General features: G+C 42.3%; 2 protein-coding genes across 5 annotated transcripts in view; both read left to right on the top strand.

The window, feature by feature from the left end:
* The window catches only part of appa (amyloid beta (A4) precursor protein a), a 39896-nt gene extending 24069 nt beyond the window's left edge, over positions 1 to 15827 (top strand). For both annotated transcript variants that reach the window (XM_037091693.1, XM_037091692.1), the window contains 10 exons: positions 3691 to 3824; positions 4736 to 4810; positions 4907 to 5065; positions 6208 to 6336; positions 6438 to 6537; positions 7466 to 7678; positions 8158 to 8211; positions 9436 to 9527; positions 12642 to 12788; positions 13279 to 15827. In XM_037091693.1, the coding sequence (XP_036947588.1) occupies positions 3691 to 3824; positions 4736 to 4810; positions 4907 to 5065; positions 6208 to 6336; positions 6438 to 6537; positions 7466 to 7678; positions 8158 to 8211; positions 9436 to 9527; positions 12642 to 12788; positions 13279 to 13380 (1205 nt within the window). In that variant the 3' untranslated portion in view covers positions 13381 to 15827. The remainder of the gene's footprint in view (positions 1 to 3690; positions 3825 to 4735; positions 4811 to 4906; positions 5066 to 6207; positions 6337 to 6437; positions 6538 to 7465; positions 7679 to 8157; positions 8212 to 9435; positions 9528 to 12641; positions 12789 to 13278) is intronic.
* A 642-nt stretch (positions 15828 to 16469) lies between these two features.
* Positions 16470 to 18636, top strand: atp5pf (ATP synthase peripheral stalk subunit F6). Of its 3 annotated transcripts, none has more exons than XM_037091696.1 (4): positions 16470 to 16543; positions 17209 to 17378; positions 17645 to 17769; positions 18529 to 18636. In XM_037091696.1, the coding sequence occupies exons 2-4, from the start codon at positions 17209 to 17211 to the stop codon at positions 18555 to 18557; spliced, it is 324 nt and encodes a 107-aa protein (XP_036947591.1). In that variant the 5' UTR covers positions 16470 to 16543; the 3' UTR covers positions 18558 to 18636. The 3 variants fall into 3 exon arrangements, with proteins under 3 accessions (XP_036947591.1, XP_036947593.1, XP_036947592.1); XM_037091698.1 differs by lacking the exon at positions 16470 to 16543 and adding an exon at positions 16584 to 16608; XM_037091697.1 differs by lacking the exon at positions 16470 to 16543 and adding an exon at positions 16848 to 17001.

Here is an 18636-nt window from a genome sequence, read left to right as displayed (position 1 = left end):
AATGCCGGTCGTTTCAATCTCTGGTTTGTCTCTAACCCTCATGTTCACTGACCGTCTTTCTGAGCTGTCCGCTAGCTTCCAGACCTTCACAAATGTTCACTCGGTGTGCTTCCCTGTCGGCTTCCTTTCCTGGCTAACCTGCACTTATTCACTCACCGTCTCTGTGTGTGTCTGTCAGACAAATATATGTTTGCACTAAAAACAGACTGCACCTTTCTTGTAATCCCTCGTGGATCCGTAAAGCCACCAACCTGATTGTCTCACTGTTCCCTCTACATTCACACTCAGTTTGACGCTTGTAGGTGGAATCCTTGTAGCGTGTAAGAAAGCTATATGATGTTTTGTGAAGTACATGTTCCCTCGAGCCAAACTGTACCTAGTTGTGTTTTGAAAGCTGTAAAGAGCTGCAGAGGTGTTTTAACAGTAACGTTAAAGTCACAGCGATGAAAAGCTTTCTCTGAATTCTGAGTAAAGGATTCTCCTCGGTTTGGTGTTTCTGATTAAGTCAAACTTCTTTGAGCTGCAAGGATGACTTGTTTAGACCTCAACCGTCACATCTACTTTGATAATCGATCAGTCGGTTTAAGTTTTTAAGAAACAAGAGGCATATTATTTGATTCCAGCTTCTTAAACATGAATATTTCCTGGTTTCCTTTACTCCCCCGTGACAGTGAACTGAATATCTCTGGGTTGTGGACAAAACAAGACATCTGAGGAACGTTTTCCACCGTTTTCTGACATTTGATAGACCAACTACTAATAATTTATCAAGAAAATAACTAAAGATTAATCGTTAATGACAAAGCCCTAAAATGTATTGATTTCTATCCATATTAGCAGTGAAACATGGCGCCAGAAAACTACACAGTATGCCCTGATAACTACGGCTGCATACAGAAGACTTGCCTTCAGGGCTGAGTAAACTCGGGGTTACAGTGTTAAGAGCATGTATGATAACTTCTGTAATTTTTGTGATTGCAGTCATCTCATGGGCATCGTCTTGTATATTACTTTAACACGAATATGAGCTGTAAAATCATCCAGGCAGAAATAATTTAGCACTTATCCTCACCTGCACCCCCCTCGCCTCACATCCCTGACGCGTCGCCGCCTCACTTACATCACTCCTTTCCTGGAGGAAATCAGCTCCGGTTAATGTTAAATTGCCGTAAAAAAAAAATAAGAGACGTTTCCAAGGTAGTGGTAAGGCAAAAAAGCTCATCAATACATCATTACACGCTCTCAGCACACACCTGCCTGCTGCATCACACTGTGATGATTGATTTTCAGTGGCAACACGGAAAATGGGGCGTCTGCTCGATGGTTTTCTCATCTTGTCACTATATGTGGCCATTAGACGTTTGTGTTTTGGTTTTAAAGAAACAACATTTCTCGCCACTTCCTGTTGAGCCTGATGCGACCATTCAGTCACAAAGTGAACTGATTGGATTCCAAATAGTAACTCCTGTTTCTTTTTTTTCTTTTTTTTTTTACTGGTGGGGGGGTGGAGTTGTGTGTTACAGATGAGGAGAGGAAGGCGCTTTAAGTGCTCTGATGATGATTTTAGTGTTGTGTAAGGTTCAGCGACCTTGCTCTGTGTGTGTGTGTGTGTGTGCGTGTGTGCGTGTGTGGGTGTGTGTGTGTGTGTGTGTGTGTGTGTGTGTGTCTGAGTCACGAAGTGCATGATATGCCCCACAGCGAAATGGAGTCATGCTATCTCCATCTCCCTTTATTTTGATCTAATTTTATCCAGAGTGTGTGTCTGTGTCTGTGTGTCTGTGTGTTTAGGTGTGAGCGTGCATGTGTGCACGATTTCTGCTCTGCTGAGCATAGTGGAGGTGAGAAAGTGCTGCAGTGTCTCTTTTATCCCCCACACCAGCACACACACACACACGCACTGCACTTGCATGTGTGGTTAACTAACAATGATTCACAACTGTTCTATTGTTTAAAGCAGGTTTTTATAAATATAAAGCATATGATAATTATATAAACAGACACAGAAACAGTGACCGACCACAAATACCAACACATTTCAAGTAATGTTCATATCTGTGCAGCCTTGGGTTGAAAATCCGACTTTGCATCCGTGTCTTTTATAGCTAAGATACTTTTGATACCATTAAATGCTTAATATTGTGTCATTTAAACACATGGTATCAAAAAGCCATCACTTTGCACCAGTGCTGGAAAGTATTGCCTTAAGATAATGGCCTTGGATTTATCTTTCTCTGTATTTTATATTACCTCTGTATTTTGATATACCATGCCCCCATATTTCTGACAAAATGCCCCAGTGATGATATTGCGACAGTATTCAAGGGATTGGTACTTTGACTAATTATTGGCACAATGGGTTTTTCATAAATAATCATCATTAATATAATGACTAAGTGGGAAAAGGCAAGTATCATTAAGTAAATCGCATCTCGTTACTGTGATGAAGCCTTTAAAACCAGGGAACAGAAACACTTATGCTGTATCAATAAATTACCCAGCCCTACTTAGCGCCAACACCGACAGCTGAAGTGTCTCATAACTGTAATTTACACAATCATGGCATTGCATTGTGGGAATTATTTAGCTAGAGGTAGTATATGTGCTTATGTATACAGCATCTCCTGCTCTTTAGGCTGTGTACAATAGACTTTATAGAATAGAAGATCAGGTAGCAAACGGGGAATTTCAAAAGAAGACATGTCACCGTGCTTCGGTTTTTTGGGGGGTTTTTTTGTTGCCACTTTGCAGTGGAGTGTACAGGATCAGTTCACCCAATTACAAAACAAGGACATTCTCACTTACCCCTAGTTTATCCAACCATGCAGAAATAGTCCCTGTGAAAAGTGTCCTGTGTGTTCTGTGGATGATCCAGAGCAACAAAAACACAAGACTGTTTTTAATCAGAATTTTCAGTTTTTTCAGCATCACTAGCTAAATCCCCCTCACCACCATTATATTAGATGGAAGTGGAAATCTCAGAGATTTCTGAAACTGGATAAATAAAAACCAAGATTGTGATCACCAGGAAGAAATGCTTCGTATCTTGGGTGGACTGATCCTTTTTGAGTGATTTTAAGGAACAGAGGCTAACAAAACACTCGGCTCAGGTCAAAGGAAAAAAACATCTCCCTGTTGTTTTTCTGTCTGGTGCAGTCATGCGCTCTCATCCGACATAACCAATTTCACATGATGCACAGCCGCCACACACAGATTCACACACGCACCGCGGACCACTTTTGATAGAGCTCTTGTGAAAGATAATCAACTTTCCACCGATTAAACCCAGGTTTCATGCAGTTGGCGGTCCATTTATATTTCTCGCTGCTGAGTCGACCACAGCTCAGTCTGCTCTTTGAGCCCACAGGATATATTCCAGCGCCAGTGTTTATACACAAGAGCAGCACTGAATAAAGTTATAGAAATGAGAGAGCGGTTTTGTCTATCTTTTACAAAGGACTGAGGGTCATCTGAGGCATTCACTTGTTTGCTTTTGGAGGGTGCTGGCTTCCAGCTACTATCTTGTGTTCTTTCTTCCCTGATCTAACACTAACCCTATTAACCCATTTTGGACCTTTTGTCTTTGTCTGTGCCTATGCTGCGCAGCCAGTCCTAGATAAGCTAAATGAAAAGCTGCTGCATTGAAAGTCTTTTCACCTCCCTGCCTCCCTTTTTATTCCTCTCTCTCTACAGTACCCACAGCCACACCTAGCTCCCCTGACGCCGTGGACCACTACCTAGAGACGCCCGCTGACGAAAATGAGCACGCCCACTTCCAGAAGGCCAAAGAGAGCCTGGAGGCCAAGCACCGCGAGAGGATGTCCCAGGTACTGATGGAAATTAGCAGATAGCTAGATAGATAACTGGAATGAATGAGGAGGGAGGATGTTACACTTTTAATGTTAATGTATTTTAATTTGAGTAGACTGGAAGCTGATCAGCAGGGAGAACAGAAAGCAGGATTTTCTTTAGACCAGGAGAAGGACAAAGATATGTCTATCAATAGAACGGAGGTGTGTCAAGTAAAATGAATAGGTGTGTTTGTTAATCCCTCCCGGGTGATCCGACGGAGCCAATTCATCTTTAATTGTATTCTTTAATCAAGGGGCTCGCTCTCCGGAAGAGAGCCAGATGGTCCGCAGCAACGTCACCGTTTCCAAAGATCAAAATCTTTTTCATGTGTTTGTGCGTCACTCTGGATTGCTCTGTTTGCGTTGCATGGGTAGCTACAGGCGCAGCGTCGTCCGATTTCGCACAGTTGACTTTGCCCTCAGAAATATTGTCTTGAGTAAAGTCCCTGGTCACATTAAAGAAGCTAGCCAGTCAAGGAGGATGGAACTGAGGCCGGATGTACAGTCATCTCTCAGAGGATGTAAGATGTAACTGACAGAAAAAGGGGAATAGAAACTGTTGATTTGTGTCATACTGCACTGACCCAGCATATAAACCCCCTGTGATTTAAAAAAAGCAGAAACTCCTTCATATAAACATTCTCAATCTGACAGGATTACTCAAACAGCAAGGGTCTACTGTTCCCTCCTGCAGCCCACACGTTTCATAGCCATGTAAAATGTCAGATTATCTTCCTTTTTGACAGCCGTGCAAACATCACGTCCACGCCACACAGAGCGACGACATGTTTCACTCAAGTGTGAAATCGGACTGTGTTAAAACATATGGAGCGATAAAGCAGATTGACAAGTTTAATCAATGTTTTCCTTCCTTTTCTTGTGCTCAGGTGATGCGAGAGTGGGAGGAGGCTGAGAGGGAAGCGAAGAACCTTCCACGGGCTGACAAGAAAGCTGTCATCCAGGTGAGACCTGCTGGACTCTTATACAGAAATATACCCCGTGTTCTTCGAGTCCCTTGGCTGATGTTAACGTTGATGCCTTCGCGTGTGTGCACGCAGCGTTTCCAGGAGAAGGTGGAGGCGCTGGAGCAGGAGGCGGCCAGCGAGCGGCAGCAGCTGGTGGAGACCCACATGGCACGGGTGGAGGCCCTGCTCAACGACCGCCGCCGCCTGGCTCTGGAGAGCTACCTGACCGCGCTGCAGCAGGACCCACCCAGGGTACGATGTATAACAGTTCAGCAGCCAGATGTCTGACAGCAAAGCAATCCTTCTATCAGCACTTTTTATACATTTTTTTTCTTGCAAATCTTATCTTGTCCTGCCATTTCCAACCTTGTTGCTGTCGTTTGAGATTGCCAGCTATTCATTGATATATTTCTTGTTCCTGTTTGTATTTGAAGTGCGATATGTCAAAAACTGTCAGGGTAGGAAGGCGTACTGAACCCAAATTGAGTTTGTAAGCAGATGGGGATGCATGTAGAGTTAAAAGTCTCAAGAACACTCCAATGCGATCTCTTTTAATATGCCATTATTTTCACAGTTAGATGTTCACCATAGTCTAGTCTTGACACCCTGAAGAAAGCCTAACCATAACCATGTGGCAATAAAGGCATTTTAATCACCTAACTAATGGAGCCCATCATACAGAAGATGCCATGCAATCAGATAAAATGTGTAGGATTCCAACCTATAAAAACACCATTTTTCTCCTCCTTTAAAACTTGGCTCAACTTGTCCTTTTCCAATTAATTAACACAATAAATAAAATGCCACCAAACTCATACACACATAAAAGTAAGTCCTGAAATTTGAATACGCATCATTCTGACACATTTGACAGATGTGTGAGGTTTGATAAACATCCTAAATATATTAATTAACCTTGTCGCCTTTATTCTGAAAAAGACAATATTCTACTCTAGTGTTAATTAACATTATTCCTAATACTATTCCTAATTGAAGAAGTGAGCATTGTGATAGCTGCACACATCCCCAAACTTGTTAATATTCAAGTCTTTCATAATGTTTTGAGAGCAGGCATGTTTCTCGTCGAGCCCTTGGCTAGTTATCGCACACAGCTGACCTCTGTGTCACGCATTCTGAATGAGCTGCATACATATCAACATATCCCACATATCTTCAGTTGGAGGATGCTACAGTTGGAATGCAGCCTAATTAGGAATATCCATATGGAAAGTGCTGTTTACATGACCCATATATTGTCCTGTTGGTGTAAACATAGTCACTGTCACTGACTGATTTCTGGATTTGGATTTTGGCTTCGGATTGAAACACCACGCTGTCCGCCCTCTGCTCTTCGCCGTCAGTCTCATCTTGTCCTCTCTGCGTGTCCCCTGTAGCCTCGCCACGTCTTCAGCCTGCTGAAGAAGTACGTGCGTGCCGAGCAGAAGGACAGGCAGCACACCCTCAAACACTTCGAGCACGTCCGCATGGTGGATCCCAAGAAGGCCGCGCAGATCAGACCTCAGGTAGCATCTGACACATTACACTCACTCACAAAAACATTGTGTGTATTTTGTTTTGTCTGAAGAAGCTGATGCAGCTTTATATGTATTTATGCGTGTGAAAGGTGTTGACCCACCTGCGCGTCATCGAGGAGCGTATGAACCAGTCTCTGGGACTTCTCTACAAGGTGCCTGGCGTGGCCGACGACATCCAGGACCAAGTTGGTGAGTTTGTTTGTTTGTTGTTCTTAAAAATGAATCCATTGCTATTTGCTGTTTTTGAACATAGAATCCAATTAGTAGTAAACACTGGAGGTAAAACCAGAAAAAATAGAGACTATAAAACTTCCAGGATACAGTCAAATAACTATGGAAGTTAAACTGAGAAAAATAGAGAGGAGTTTTTGGTTTAGAGAGCAGTTGGTAAAAATCTGACAGAATGACACGAACCACATCCTGTAAATCTGAGCTCTGGACGCCTTTCCTGCTGACCCTGACATGAGAGAGATACGAGGGAAGACACACTGTCCTGATTGTGCTGCATGTAACAGAGAGATTGAATGCTCTAAATTCCAGCTTGCAGAAAAATGTAATTTTTTTTTTCCTTTTTTGTGGGGGTTGATAAGGTTTTGGAGCCATTTGGCCTAATTCTTCCTGCTCAGAGTCAAATGAAACTGTTTGTAGGGAAGATAAATCCCCTCCCCTCCCTCCCTCCACCCCTCCCAGGCCCTGTGTTTTGCAAGGTTTCTGTGGGTTTTTGGGTTTATTGGAGTTGCATGCGTCACGCGGCCATCTGTGTCTCTGTCTCGGAGACTGTCACATTCTGTGCTGCACGGCAAAACAAACACACACACAGAAGACAGGACACCATTCAATCACTGCTAGGTGCCAGGTCTATTACAAAATTAGAGCGAAACAACATTTCTTGGAGGCCGCCTGTCCTTTCCGCACAAATATAAACACATTAGCCACTTTAAAGATTCCATCCAAAAAAGATCCAAAGAAGTTTTTTTTTTTTCTTTTATCACCAGCCATATTTTTATCATTGAAGTGTTAAATATAAATCAAAGCAAAGACAGAAGAAATCCCCCCTCCACTTCTCTTCTGTCTCGTCTCGTCTGACCTCTCTCCCTCCCCCGTTGTCTCTGTCCAGAGCTCCTACAGAGGGAGCAGGCGGAGATGGCCCAGCAGCTGGCCAACCTGCAGACGGACGTGAGAATGAGCTACGGCAACGACGCCCTGATGCCCGACCAGGAGCTGGGAGACGGCCAGACCGACCTGCTGCCCCAGGAGGACACGCTGGGCCTGGGGGGAGTCGGCTTCGTCCACCCTGAGAGCTTCAACCAGCCCAACACCGAGAACCAAGGTACTCACTGAAGCTCTCACAGTTTGAATCACAGTTGATAGAAATGAAACTCTTAGAGCCTGTAAAGCAACATGCAGGGTCTGAACAAAGTCTTTAAAAACAGAAATTGGAAAATGCTTGTTTTTAAGTAAGTAATATGCCTTGATTTGAATATAATCCTGAAATAATATGGATTTGTCATTACCAAAGGTGTTTCATCCATGCACATGTACATCACTCACGTAATCCACAAATCTTTATTTTTTTGCATTGGCATTAATAGTAACAATGCAGATGTGATGAAAAAAGCTTTGAGTATAGTGTAGATACCTTGAAAAGTGCTTGAATCTTTACAAAACTATACAAACCCTGATTAAGGGCTCTAATTTTGGTTTTGTAGGAGGTTTCATGAGATAAATTCTTCTTATTTGTACACTTTCACATTTTTATGCAGAAAATATAAATATTTTTTCTGTCTCTCTCTCTCTTTCTCTCTCTAGTTGAACCAGTGGACTCTCGCCCCAGTCTTGACAGAGGCATTCCCACACGGCCAGGTTGGTACTATTGTTATACAACTGTGCCAATATTACATATTTAAATGTATTTATGAAACCAGATGGATAGGGTCTATGGCCTGCAGATATTAGTCTGTTGCTAGGCTACTAGCTCTAAAGTGCAAAGACTCCTTCTTCCAGGTCCATTATCATGTTTGCTCACTTATGTGTAAAGATGGGTCTTGATATGAAACAATGCACCCTCTGGTGGTAATATCAGAGCTCCTTTAGCTCTGGTTCGGTGGCCACGCATGAGCCGCAGGACTTATAGTTAAACAGCTGATTTAATCTCAAAAGCACAGTCCAATTTAGCTTTACGGGTGTACAAGTTGTAAATAAAACCTTGATGAATTACTCACTCTCTCCTAGTGATGCTTCAGAGATCAGTTTTAAGAGCGTTTGCATTGCCATGTTGTTGTTTACTGACTGCCATAACTGCTGTTACCTTCAGCAAATGGCTTACAATAACATAATACATTAATTAACATGTAATAATTACTTTATGAACAGGTGTAACTGCACAATTGGTAGCGAACTTATTATTATTATTGGCATTTCTTACGACTCAACAGCAATCTGGCAGCCCAAAAATTGCACTTCATAGGTGGCTTATTACTGCTCTATATGATTGGTAAATCATTTTTCACTCTTAGTAATTTGTGAAGCCAAAATAAAGGATGCTCCATTAGAGCATGCTACCCACATGTGTAGTTAGTCATTAATGTTTCTGGACAGTAAATTATATTATCTGCTTTAGTAGCAGGCGTTGTCATGAAAACATACAGTGTATAAGAGTGGAAGAGTGATTTTTAAAGAAGCTTCCAGGCTAAAAACTACCATTTCTTCTGGTTAAGTCCGTTCCCTTAAAATACATCACGAGATCGTTTGAGAGTGCATTCTTGTGGTAAAGTCCAGACAGTGTGTTTCGACTAGCTCCACATCATTATTTGCACACAGCCAACTCTACTTGACCTCCGTGAAGGAGCCCGTTGTGTTTGCCAGGAGACTTGTGACACTGCTGCAGGGTCTGTGCTTACTGTGCTATATATATGTGCCATATTCAGTTCGTACCACAGTTACTGCCAACTCTCCGCTGTCTGTCCGGCTTGTGTGGGTGAGTTTGAGTCCAGTAAGAGTGTGTGCGTGTGTGTGTCTATGAGATAAAGAAAAAGCGGCTGAGCGTCACCATCCATAATAGATGGTACTTTTCCTTCCCCCTGCCAGTGACTGGAATGAAGATGGAAACTATTCCTGAGCTGCGGATGGAGACAGAGGACAGACAGAGCACTGAATATGAAGTTCACCACCAGAAACTGGTAAACAAACAAACACACACACACACACACACACACACACACACACACACACACACACATACACATACAGCTGCTCACTCTGACACATGCAGACTCATTTAAAATTCACAGATTCATACATAAATCGACACAAACATGCACACACACACACAGGAAGATGCATTTACTGACACATGGGAATTTGCACTCTGCTCTCCAATATCCACAAGCAAGCAAACACACACACACACACACACACACACACAGCCAGGTCCATGTCTCCACTCTGTCCTCCCGGTAAACTCCCAAGGTTGTCACCATGGAGACAGGTGTCCATGGAGACGGCCACTATAATGCGTGCGTCACACTTCTCTGAATTCCTCCGTCCTCTGATCAGAGTGAAGTTCCGTGCCATCTGCATTTGTAAGTGTTTTTCCTGGTCAGCCACAGGTGATTGTACTCAACATTCCGCGGCTTTCTGACCCACTTCACCATTCATTCATTAATCTCATCCAGCATTGTAATGCCAGCACAAAAACCTCAATCCATCCTCAGTCAAATCCAAATCCGTGTACCTTATTCCTCTCACCTAAAGGCTTTAATCTCTTAATCCCTACATTTTATTACATATCACATTTCTTGCGTTCACAATGAGCAGTCAGAGTGTCGACAGTCTCCTCAACTCAACTCCTTGATTTGATATTCACGGTAACCCCAATCAGCTTTCTGTAGGATTATTCTGGAGGAGGCTCAGCAGCCCCAAATTAAGTCCCCCACTCTGTGCCGTGTTTGACACCAGCAGGGGTAGCAGCGCCGGAGATGTCAGCACGCATTTCTGTTAGATTATCTGCAGTTTAGTGCCGTTTTGAAGTTGGTGCCAGCCGACTGCGTTTTCCGCCCCGTTATCCCCGTCAGCGCAGGTAGCTACCACGAGTTGTTTTCCTCCCTTCAGAAGCCATTTGCCTCTATTTTCTTTGTTCTGTATGACGGAGAAGCATAATCTGTGACAGAGGAGCCAAAGCTTTCATTTGCTTTTTGTGATTTTCTTTTTTTAATCGTATTGTTTTGCAGCTGAGTCATACTGCATTCCTGTTGTCTTATGTTCTGCTCCTCTCCCTGTAAATCACCTGACAGCCGCAGGAAGAAATTAAAATCTCGGCCAGTGAAATTACCCCTCAAGAAGTCCCCCACAGTTATTTTAATGTGTATTTCTGTTGCACATCTTTTTTCCCCCTCAGAAGCATAGGGGTAATTTTCACGCTAGATTTCACTCCGTAATGATTTTATTTTAAAAAACGACAAAAAGAATTACACACAGCATGCACTGCAAAATGATTTAAGAAAATGAAAAGTGGAAAGAAGTGGAAATAAATGGGATGGAACTCTGAAGGTCGCAACTAATCTCCTCCAGAGTTCGTAACAGTGATGGAGGAAGTGTTCAGTCAAAGTGCTACTCTTACAGGATGACTCCTACCAGTACTGCATTGAATATGTTACAAATAGAAGTAAGTGTAATCAGGTCAATGTACTTCAGGTATGTCAAGTAAAAAATACCCACTGCATTGTTATATTGTATCATCAGGCTATAGAGCGGTGGTGGGATGACGTGTTTTGGTGGGCTAAGCCACAAGTTAGCATCAGAAAGCCTTTGGGATTTTTCAATTGGATTTTGGATTATCATCGGAAATAATCTCCGTGACAAACACACAGTTATGACACTTGCACGTTTGGTTCAGCAACATAATCTTCACTACTTTTATGATTTTTGCAGTGTGAATTAAATCTCTAGAAGTAAAAAGCTGATGGTGGGCTGTGATCAGACTACAATATGGTTTCATGACTTAAACGCCACCACAACTCGGCGTCTTATTACACAGTTATTAAACACATTTTCTATAGACTGGACAATGTACAGTAAAATCCACCTGCAAAGATGGAGTAGTGACTTGATGAGTCTCTGTGTTCAGTGTGATGATGTTTAAATTCCCCGACAACTTCTGTAGTCTCATTTAGCCGCTTGTTGACAACTGCCATATAAGACACATAAGTGGTGTATAATTGAATTGTGGGACATTTAATGATGTGTTTAATGTCTTTAGAATAAAACATGCAAATATTTTCAATCATGGTAACCACACATCTTATTTAAGGTATTAAACTGAGACCCAATTCAGAAAACCCATAGGCTTCCTGGCGAGAGAACCAGAAGACCAACAAGGCGAACTGATTTCCTGCTTTTATGACTCATGACTACAGTATTCTATTATGACTCATGCCTTAATGTCAAAAGCAGGATTTTACAGTATTAGTTGGTTGAAGTGAACCCCAGAAATGATTATCATTATGGATTCATCAGCTGATTATTTTTCGCCATTAATTGATTTATGGTTTGGAACAACTCTGAAAATAGTGATGAATACTGTCACTCAGGGCTCAAGGTGACGCCCTCACAATGCTTATTTTGTGCCAGGAGTAATGTAAATGAAACTTTTGTTTGTTTTGTTTTCACAATTATTATTTTTTGATAACAAAATGATTGAAAAAACTTTCAAAAGATTTAAGTCATTCAAAGGAAAAGTATATTTGCAGAGCTGTAAAATGAAAAAGGACTTAAACCATCATCAAATTAATTAAAAATGTATTTTCTGTTAATTGACTCATTGATCAAAAAACTGCTGGATAGTTGAATGTATAACAAAACATCCAAACTGTAATAAGTAAAGTAACTAGTAAGTAAAGCTGTCGGGTAAATGTATGATAGTACAATTTTCCCCTCTGAGATATAGTGGAGCTGAAGTAGAAAGTACTTGTGTAGAGTACAAGTACCTAGAATTTGCACTTGAGTAAACGTACTACATTCCAGCAGTGGGTAGTCGCAGCTACTGGAGCTCACTGGGACGGGAGACGTGACATGCAAAGTATTTCCAAGCAAGGCTAGCTCTCTGTCCCGCTGGGCTGAACACTGCGCTCATTACTCAGCACTTCAATGAGATAAAGAAGCTAACTGTATCAAGAAAAGACCACGCCGCTGCATTTCTACTTTCCATGTAATAAAACCATCCAGCTGGCTGCGATTGGTCGAGTGCATGTGACTGACAGGTCGGCCGACCACTGTCTGTCCCTCGCCTTCCGCAGGTCTTCTTCGCCGAGGATGTGGGCTCCAACAAGGGCGCCATTATCGGCCTGATGGTCGGAGGTGTCGTCATAGCAACCGTGATCGTCATCACCTTGGTGATGCTGAGGAAGAAGCAGTACACTTCCATCCACCACGGAGTCATCGAGGTGAGAAACGGCTGACCTGTGTGTGTGTGTGCGCGTGTGTGTGCGTGTGTGGACAAGCTGTTCTATAAGGCACGCAGTCTGGTGTGTGGGGGTGATGCTGTGCACATGCATGCACATATGAGTACAATCTGTTGTATGTGTATCAGATTTTTATATATATATATATATATATATATATATATATATATATATATATATATATATATATATATATATATATATATATATATATATATATATATATATATATATATATATATTTTTTTTTTTTTTTTTACTGTGCACTTTGCACACTATTATTTTGAAATTCTATCCGCTTACAAATAATAAAGGGATTAATTTCCTTCATTCGCTTTTCCAATTAAACAACACTTAAGTGGGGATTCAAATGTCTTAAAATGTCAATTGTCTTTACATTCATATGTGCTGATGTAAACCCCCCCCCCCCCCCCCCCCCCCCCCCCCCCCCCTCTCTCTGGCTCCCCTCCAGGTGGATGCTGCGGTCACCCCCGAAGAGCGCCACCTGTCTAAGATGCAGCAGAACGGCTATGAGAACCCGACCTACAAGTTCTTTGAGCAGATGCAGAACTGAGGAGAATGTCTCACATTCACACACACATAAACACACACAAACATCTCCTCCCCCACACATCAAGCACCTCCTCTCCTCTCCCTCCTCCTCCTCCTCCTCCTCCTCCTCCTCCTCCTCCCAGACTAGTCCCACGTCTCCAGAAGGCAGTGTGGCTTAGATGATTTGCGTGACTGAAATAGTCACAAGCGCACAGAGCGACTGTAGCCAGGGTTTTTATGCCTGGGCCGAGCCAGTTTGCACCAAGTTTTGTTCACTTTATCGGAGCAGGACGCCTTTTAATCAAAGAAAGGTGTTTTTATATGTTTGCTCCATCTGGGCCTGCTGATGTACGGAAAGGAAGGCCCCGCCCAGCGCATTAAAACAAAACCCACTCTCTGGGGGAAGAAGCGTGCTCTCTCCACACTGATTCAGGGCCAGTGTATACTTGGGTTTTTTTGGCTTGGGATGGTTTGAAGGTGTGGACTTGTGCAGGCAAATCTGACCACTGATCAGTAGGATTTTTTGGCACACGCTCATCTGGGCCTCATTTACAAAAACTGGAAGCTTCAGAATCATCTCAAACCATTTGGTTCATCATATTCGTTGTAGTAATGATAGAATGAATTAAACCAAACAGCATGGTTTTTATAAATGAAGCCCAGCGTTTTCCCCACAAGATGCACCACTACTGCACTCACTCTACAGTCTACACTGGAGTATAAGTGAGCCTCCCCTCCCTCCCCCTCCTCCCCCTCCTCCATCCCTCCCTGCATCCTCTTTTCTTTACGCATTCTTACGACAGCTGGGCTGTGCTAAGTCACACAAGGCTCAAGGATATCTGGAGACGCTGATGATAAACGAATATGTTGACGACGACAGTAGTAATTATGTATTCTGAATGAGCTGTTTTTTAATTTTTTTTTTCTCTTTCGTTTCCAGTTTTGTTTTTCAAAAAAGAGTGAAAATGGAGAAAAAAAATCAAAAAGAAGAAGTCAAAAACCGATGTAAAGTCCTTTTTTTAAATTGCGTGTAATGTTACTGAAGTAATGCTGAAGTCTTTAGCTGTTCCTATGTAGTGCATGACAACGATGACAACAACAAGGATTTGGGAAAAAACAGAAGAAAAAAAAAAACCAAGATCTTATCGCTGCTCTCTCTCTCTCTCTTGAGATCCTTTCTCACGTATAGATTGTCATTCTAGCAAGATTGTACATTTAGTATCTTCTCGTGATCACGTGACTTCAAACAATGATGAAAAATATATATAAAATCTAGATGAACGGGCTCTGCTTTGATATCATGTAAAATACACATTTAAAAAAACAAGGTCTGTGATTTTTGGAAATTAAGTGTGTTCCTCATTTCTTGTATTATTATTATTTTTTTTAAACCATGCTACGTTCCTGAAGCTAACAGGAGGGGGGCTGGCTTCATCTCTGTTTGTATATTATTCACTGAGATATATTGTGTTAAGAATCACCCCCTTTCATTTTCGCTTCTTTGTTTAATCCATGTCACTGTGGGGTTTTTTTTCTCTTTTTTTTTTAAAGGGCATGTTGTGGGCGTGAAGGTTAAAGGGAGCGGGAAGGGAACGTGAAAAATAGGAGGAATCCGGGAATGGGGGGGGGGGGGGGGGGGGGGGGGGGGGGGTCAGGATTATCTCTGCCTGTATGTGTTTTGTCATTTTCAGTCTGGTGTTTCGTCCAGTTGTAAGCCGACGCTGTCTATTTTTTGTAATCATTTTGCTGTCTGCTGATAGAACAGGTGGAGCACTGGGAGGAGGAGGAGGAGGAAGGAGGGTGGCGAGGTAGAGAGGAAATGACTTGCAGTTCCGGATGGATAGTCAGCTAGGCAGGCAGTCTGTATATATAATGGATTTTCACTCCCCCCCCAACAACACCTCCCTTACTTCTCCATCCTTTGCCTTCACTTCCCCTCAGGCATGCTGCTCACCTCTCTGCCATCAATGCACACTTGACTCCTCAGAGGCAGAGCACTGTAGTCTGTATATAGATGATGGGCGCTCACCACCGTGGGAGAGCTTGAGAGGCAGGCGGGGACGTGAAAGCAGGGGTCAAACATTCGTCCGAGGCAAAACGTTGAGAATCCCCCCGTTCATCTTCACACTGTCAGCTCATGGTAAAGTTTTGTCATCGAAAGAAAAGCAGTGTGACCCCTCACTCTGTCATTAGAGCTAATGGCGAGTAAAATCTTTGAGGGAACGGTGAGTGAAATGTACATAAGGAGGCTGCAGTGGGGTGGGTCCTTGGTTTTCAGAGGGTGCTCATTAGAAGCCCAACAGAGGGCAGTAGAGTAGAAGAGGAAGCAGGATTTTCTTTCTATCTTTTTCTGTGGATTATATATTGGTTTTGTTTTCCACTGTGTAATATTGTGCAGGCCATTTGCATTGACTGGGAAAACGCTTTCTACACTGTATTCCATAATAAAGTTTTGAATGTACATACAGATGCTGTGTCTTTGTTGTTTTTTTTTTTATAATGTTTACTTCACAACGCATATTATCATACTTAGTGTCTTTGTATGGTCTTTTAATATCAGGGAGGTGATAATAATGTGAGAACTGACTGTCGGTCAGTTTTCTTTTTCTTTATGTAGAAGAGGTGAGAGGTCAGACTCACACAGAAAACAGCAGAGCAGAGCTGACAGGGCTTCTTGACACAGATGAACCCAGCTCATCTCACTAAAGGTTGAATTATTATTGCAAAATGGGTGGACCAAATCCACAGCCACACCAACATGATACATTATAAATTCAATGAAATAAAATCTGGAGATCCTGGGGGGGGGCTACTTGTGCCTTTTTCCAAGTGACATTAAAAAAAAAAAGTTTAGTAAGTCCAGGAAAACTGCAAATATAGTGTGGTTAAAAGTAAGAAAAAAAAAACCAAGAAAAAAGCCAGAATAAAAAATACTTGAGTGAATCTGGACAACATTAAAAACTTGTTTCCCAGTTCAAATAAACCTATAGAATTTGCTGTATTAGCATGTTGAGGACACCTTGGTGTTATGTGAGGTCAACCTAAATCTGCGCAGCGCTGCGCAAAGGAGCTGCCAACTTGACGTCCGCGAACGCCTTCTTTTCACCCCCCCCCCCCCCCCACAATCCCACAATCCACCGCGCTCCTCCACATTTGGTATCCTCTGCTAAAGTGTCAAATCCAAGGTGAGTACCGCGCTGCAGAAAGAAATGCTGTCAAACATTTCAAACTGACCCCGTTTTTCACAACGGTGCATACTGACAGACGCTTGTTTATTTCTATCATGAGAGAAACGCTGAAATTATTTCCTGTAGCTCAATAAACGACGGAGGACACAGTTTGAAAGCTGTGTCGCGTCAGCTAAAGTTAGCTTAGCGTGTTAGCAATAGCAGTTGTAAACATGTAGCTTAGAAAGCTATAATCAAACATTCTAGCCACGTATAACGCTTTCTTGGCTCTATTTGATGTAAATTGCCAATTAAATTGTGCTTTCAATAATTGCTTATTATGCCCCAGCTGTCTTTTGTGTAGCTAACTCAATGTCATTACGCTAATTAAGCGATGTTGAGGAGAGCAGCTGACTCATATTAACTTGAAAGCTAGCTAGCCAACAGCAGCTCGTCCATATTTGTGATGTTGTGAGGTTAGTAGGTGACGGAGTCCTTCAAGTTTCGATACATTTAAATGGTTTAGCATTTCATTTTGCAGGACTTTGTTTCCAAACCCCAGCTAGTTGTGCACTAGCAGTTACTTCCTCCTAATGCAATTTCAGGCTACGCGTTTCCTATTGGTTTAAGTGTAATGTGGAGACAGTATATTGTCCTGAAAACACGGATCTTTGCTCCTTCAGATGGCACTACACCGGCTATTCCAGCTGTCCTCCGTGCTGCGCTCCGCAGTGAGCCTCACCCTTCGCAGGAACATCGGCATGTCTGCTATCCTGTTCCAGCGGGCCAAGGAGCTCGACCCCGTCCAGAAGCTGTTCCTGGACAAGATCCGCGACTACAAGAGCAAGAGCAAGTTAGTGGATCCTACACAACTTCTGTCATACACACACATTAAACGTCCCTGATTTGTTTGGGCAGGCTAGCTTTTAGATCAGAGTACAGATAGAAGTTCGGCCATTAGTGAAATATTAACTCAATGCCCTTGAAAGCTGTTTGAAACTACTGTATGGCTTCTAGAGCATTACATGCAACTTACCGTGAGTCCTGCGTTGTATTATTGCCATCACACTCATCCCTCGAACATTTGGTGATATTTATTTGATGCCTCTGCTCTCCCAGGACCTCAGGCGGCCTTGTGGATGCAGGACCTGATTACCAGAAGAACGTGTCTGAGGAGGTCACCAAACTGCAGAGGCTATATGGAGGAGGCGACCTCGTCAAGTTCCCCGATTTCAAGTTCACAGGTTAGTTTGAGTTTATACTGGTTTTCCCTGTGTACTTTGAGTGTTTTCTGATTGTTTAATATATTTATCAGTTAAAAAGACAAGTGGCAGGAATGTGTAAAATAGGACCTCTTAATTTGGACAGGGTTTAATTTACTGATCACTGCTTAGAAGTAATGAGTACGGGGATCACTGATTTATTTTTTAAACATAGCATTGCCAGAGCAATCAGCAAAGGGTTAACATTGGCCTTGGCTTACTGACGTACAAAGGAGCTTTTGAAGGACCAAGTGACACACACTGTATCTCTTAATTGTTGTATCTTAGTCTGAAAGCTGCATATGTCTAAAACGAGATATTGGATAAAAATTGTCCATCACATGAGAGAAAAGTTGTGACATTTGATGTGCCACACAGTCGGAATGACTGTGTGTGCTTTGAAGTTATTCTTTGCTCTCTCACAGTTCCCCCTCATAAATATGTATCCCTTGCCACTGCAGAGATGCACTGTGATTTGGGGCTTTGTCTGTGTCTATATATAGTGACACATATCAAAGCCAGATGATTTTCTCATTCTGTTTGAAACTGGTTTGGGAAGCCTTTATTTAAGAGCTTCAATGCATTTTTGATGATCCTACATTTAGTTAGTTGCTATATATCCCTGTGGTCTGTGTCTACATGTAAAATCTCATATCAAGGGTTTGGACCGCTGCAGTACGTCTCACTTTCACTAGGGGATTCAATCTACAACTATCACTTATGGTTGTCTCTTTTTTTCAGATCCCAAGTTTGATGAAGGAGCCAAGTAACTGCTTTCCATGTTGTATATCTCCTACATGTCACCAATATGTTGTATTTAATAAAAAGATAGTGGATTAAACCATGATA

Source organism: Acanthopagrus latus, chromosome 24 (genome assembly GCF_904848185.1).
Source record: "Acanthopagrus latus isolate v.2019 chromosome 24, fAcaLat1.1, whole genome shotgun sequence".
NCBI classification, from domain to species: domain Eukaryota; kingdom Metazoa; phylum Chordata; class Actinopteri; order Spariformes; family Sparidae; genus Acanthopagrus; species Acanthopagrus latus.
Note: the sequence above shows the minus strand (reverse complement) of the source record. Positions and strands in the feature narration are given on the sequence as shown.

What these genes read in the sequence shown, in the direction of transcription:
- atp5pf (XM_037091696.1), top strand. Translation starts at nt 17,209, where the DNA reads ATGGCACTACACCGGCTATTCCAGCTGTCCTCCGTGCTGCGCTCCGCA. An exon ending in GACTACAAGAGCAAGAGCAA is followed by an intron (nt 17,379 to 17,644) that starts GTTAGTGGATCC and finishes CTGCTCTCCCAG; the next exon opens with GACCTCAGGCGGCCTTGTGG. An exon ending in CCCCGATTTCAAGTTCACAG is followed by an intron (nt 17,770 to 18,528) that starts GTTAGTTTGAGT and finishes TCTTTTTTTCAG; the next exon opens with ATCCCAAGTTTGATGAAGGA.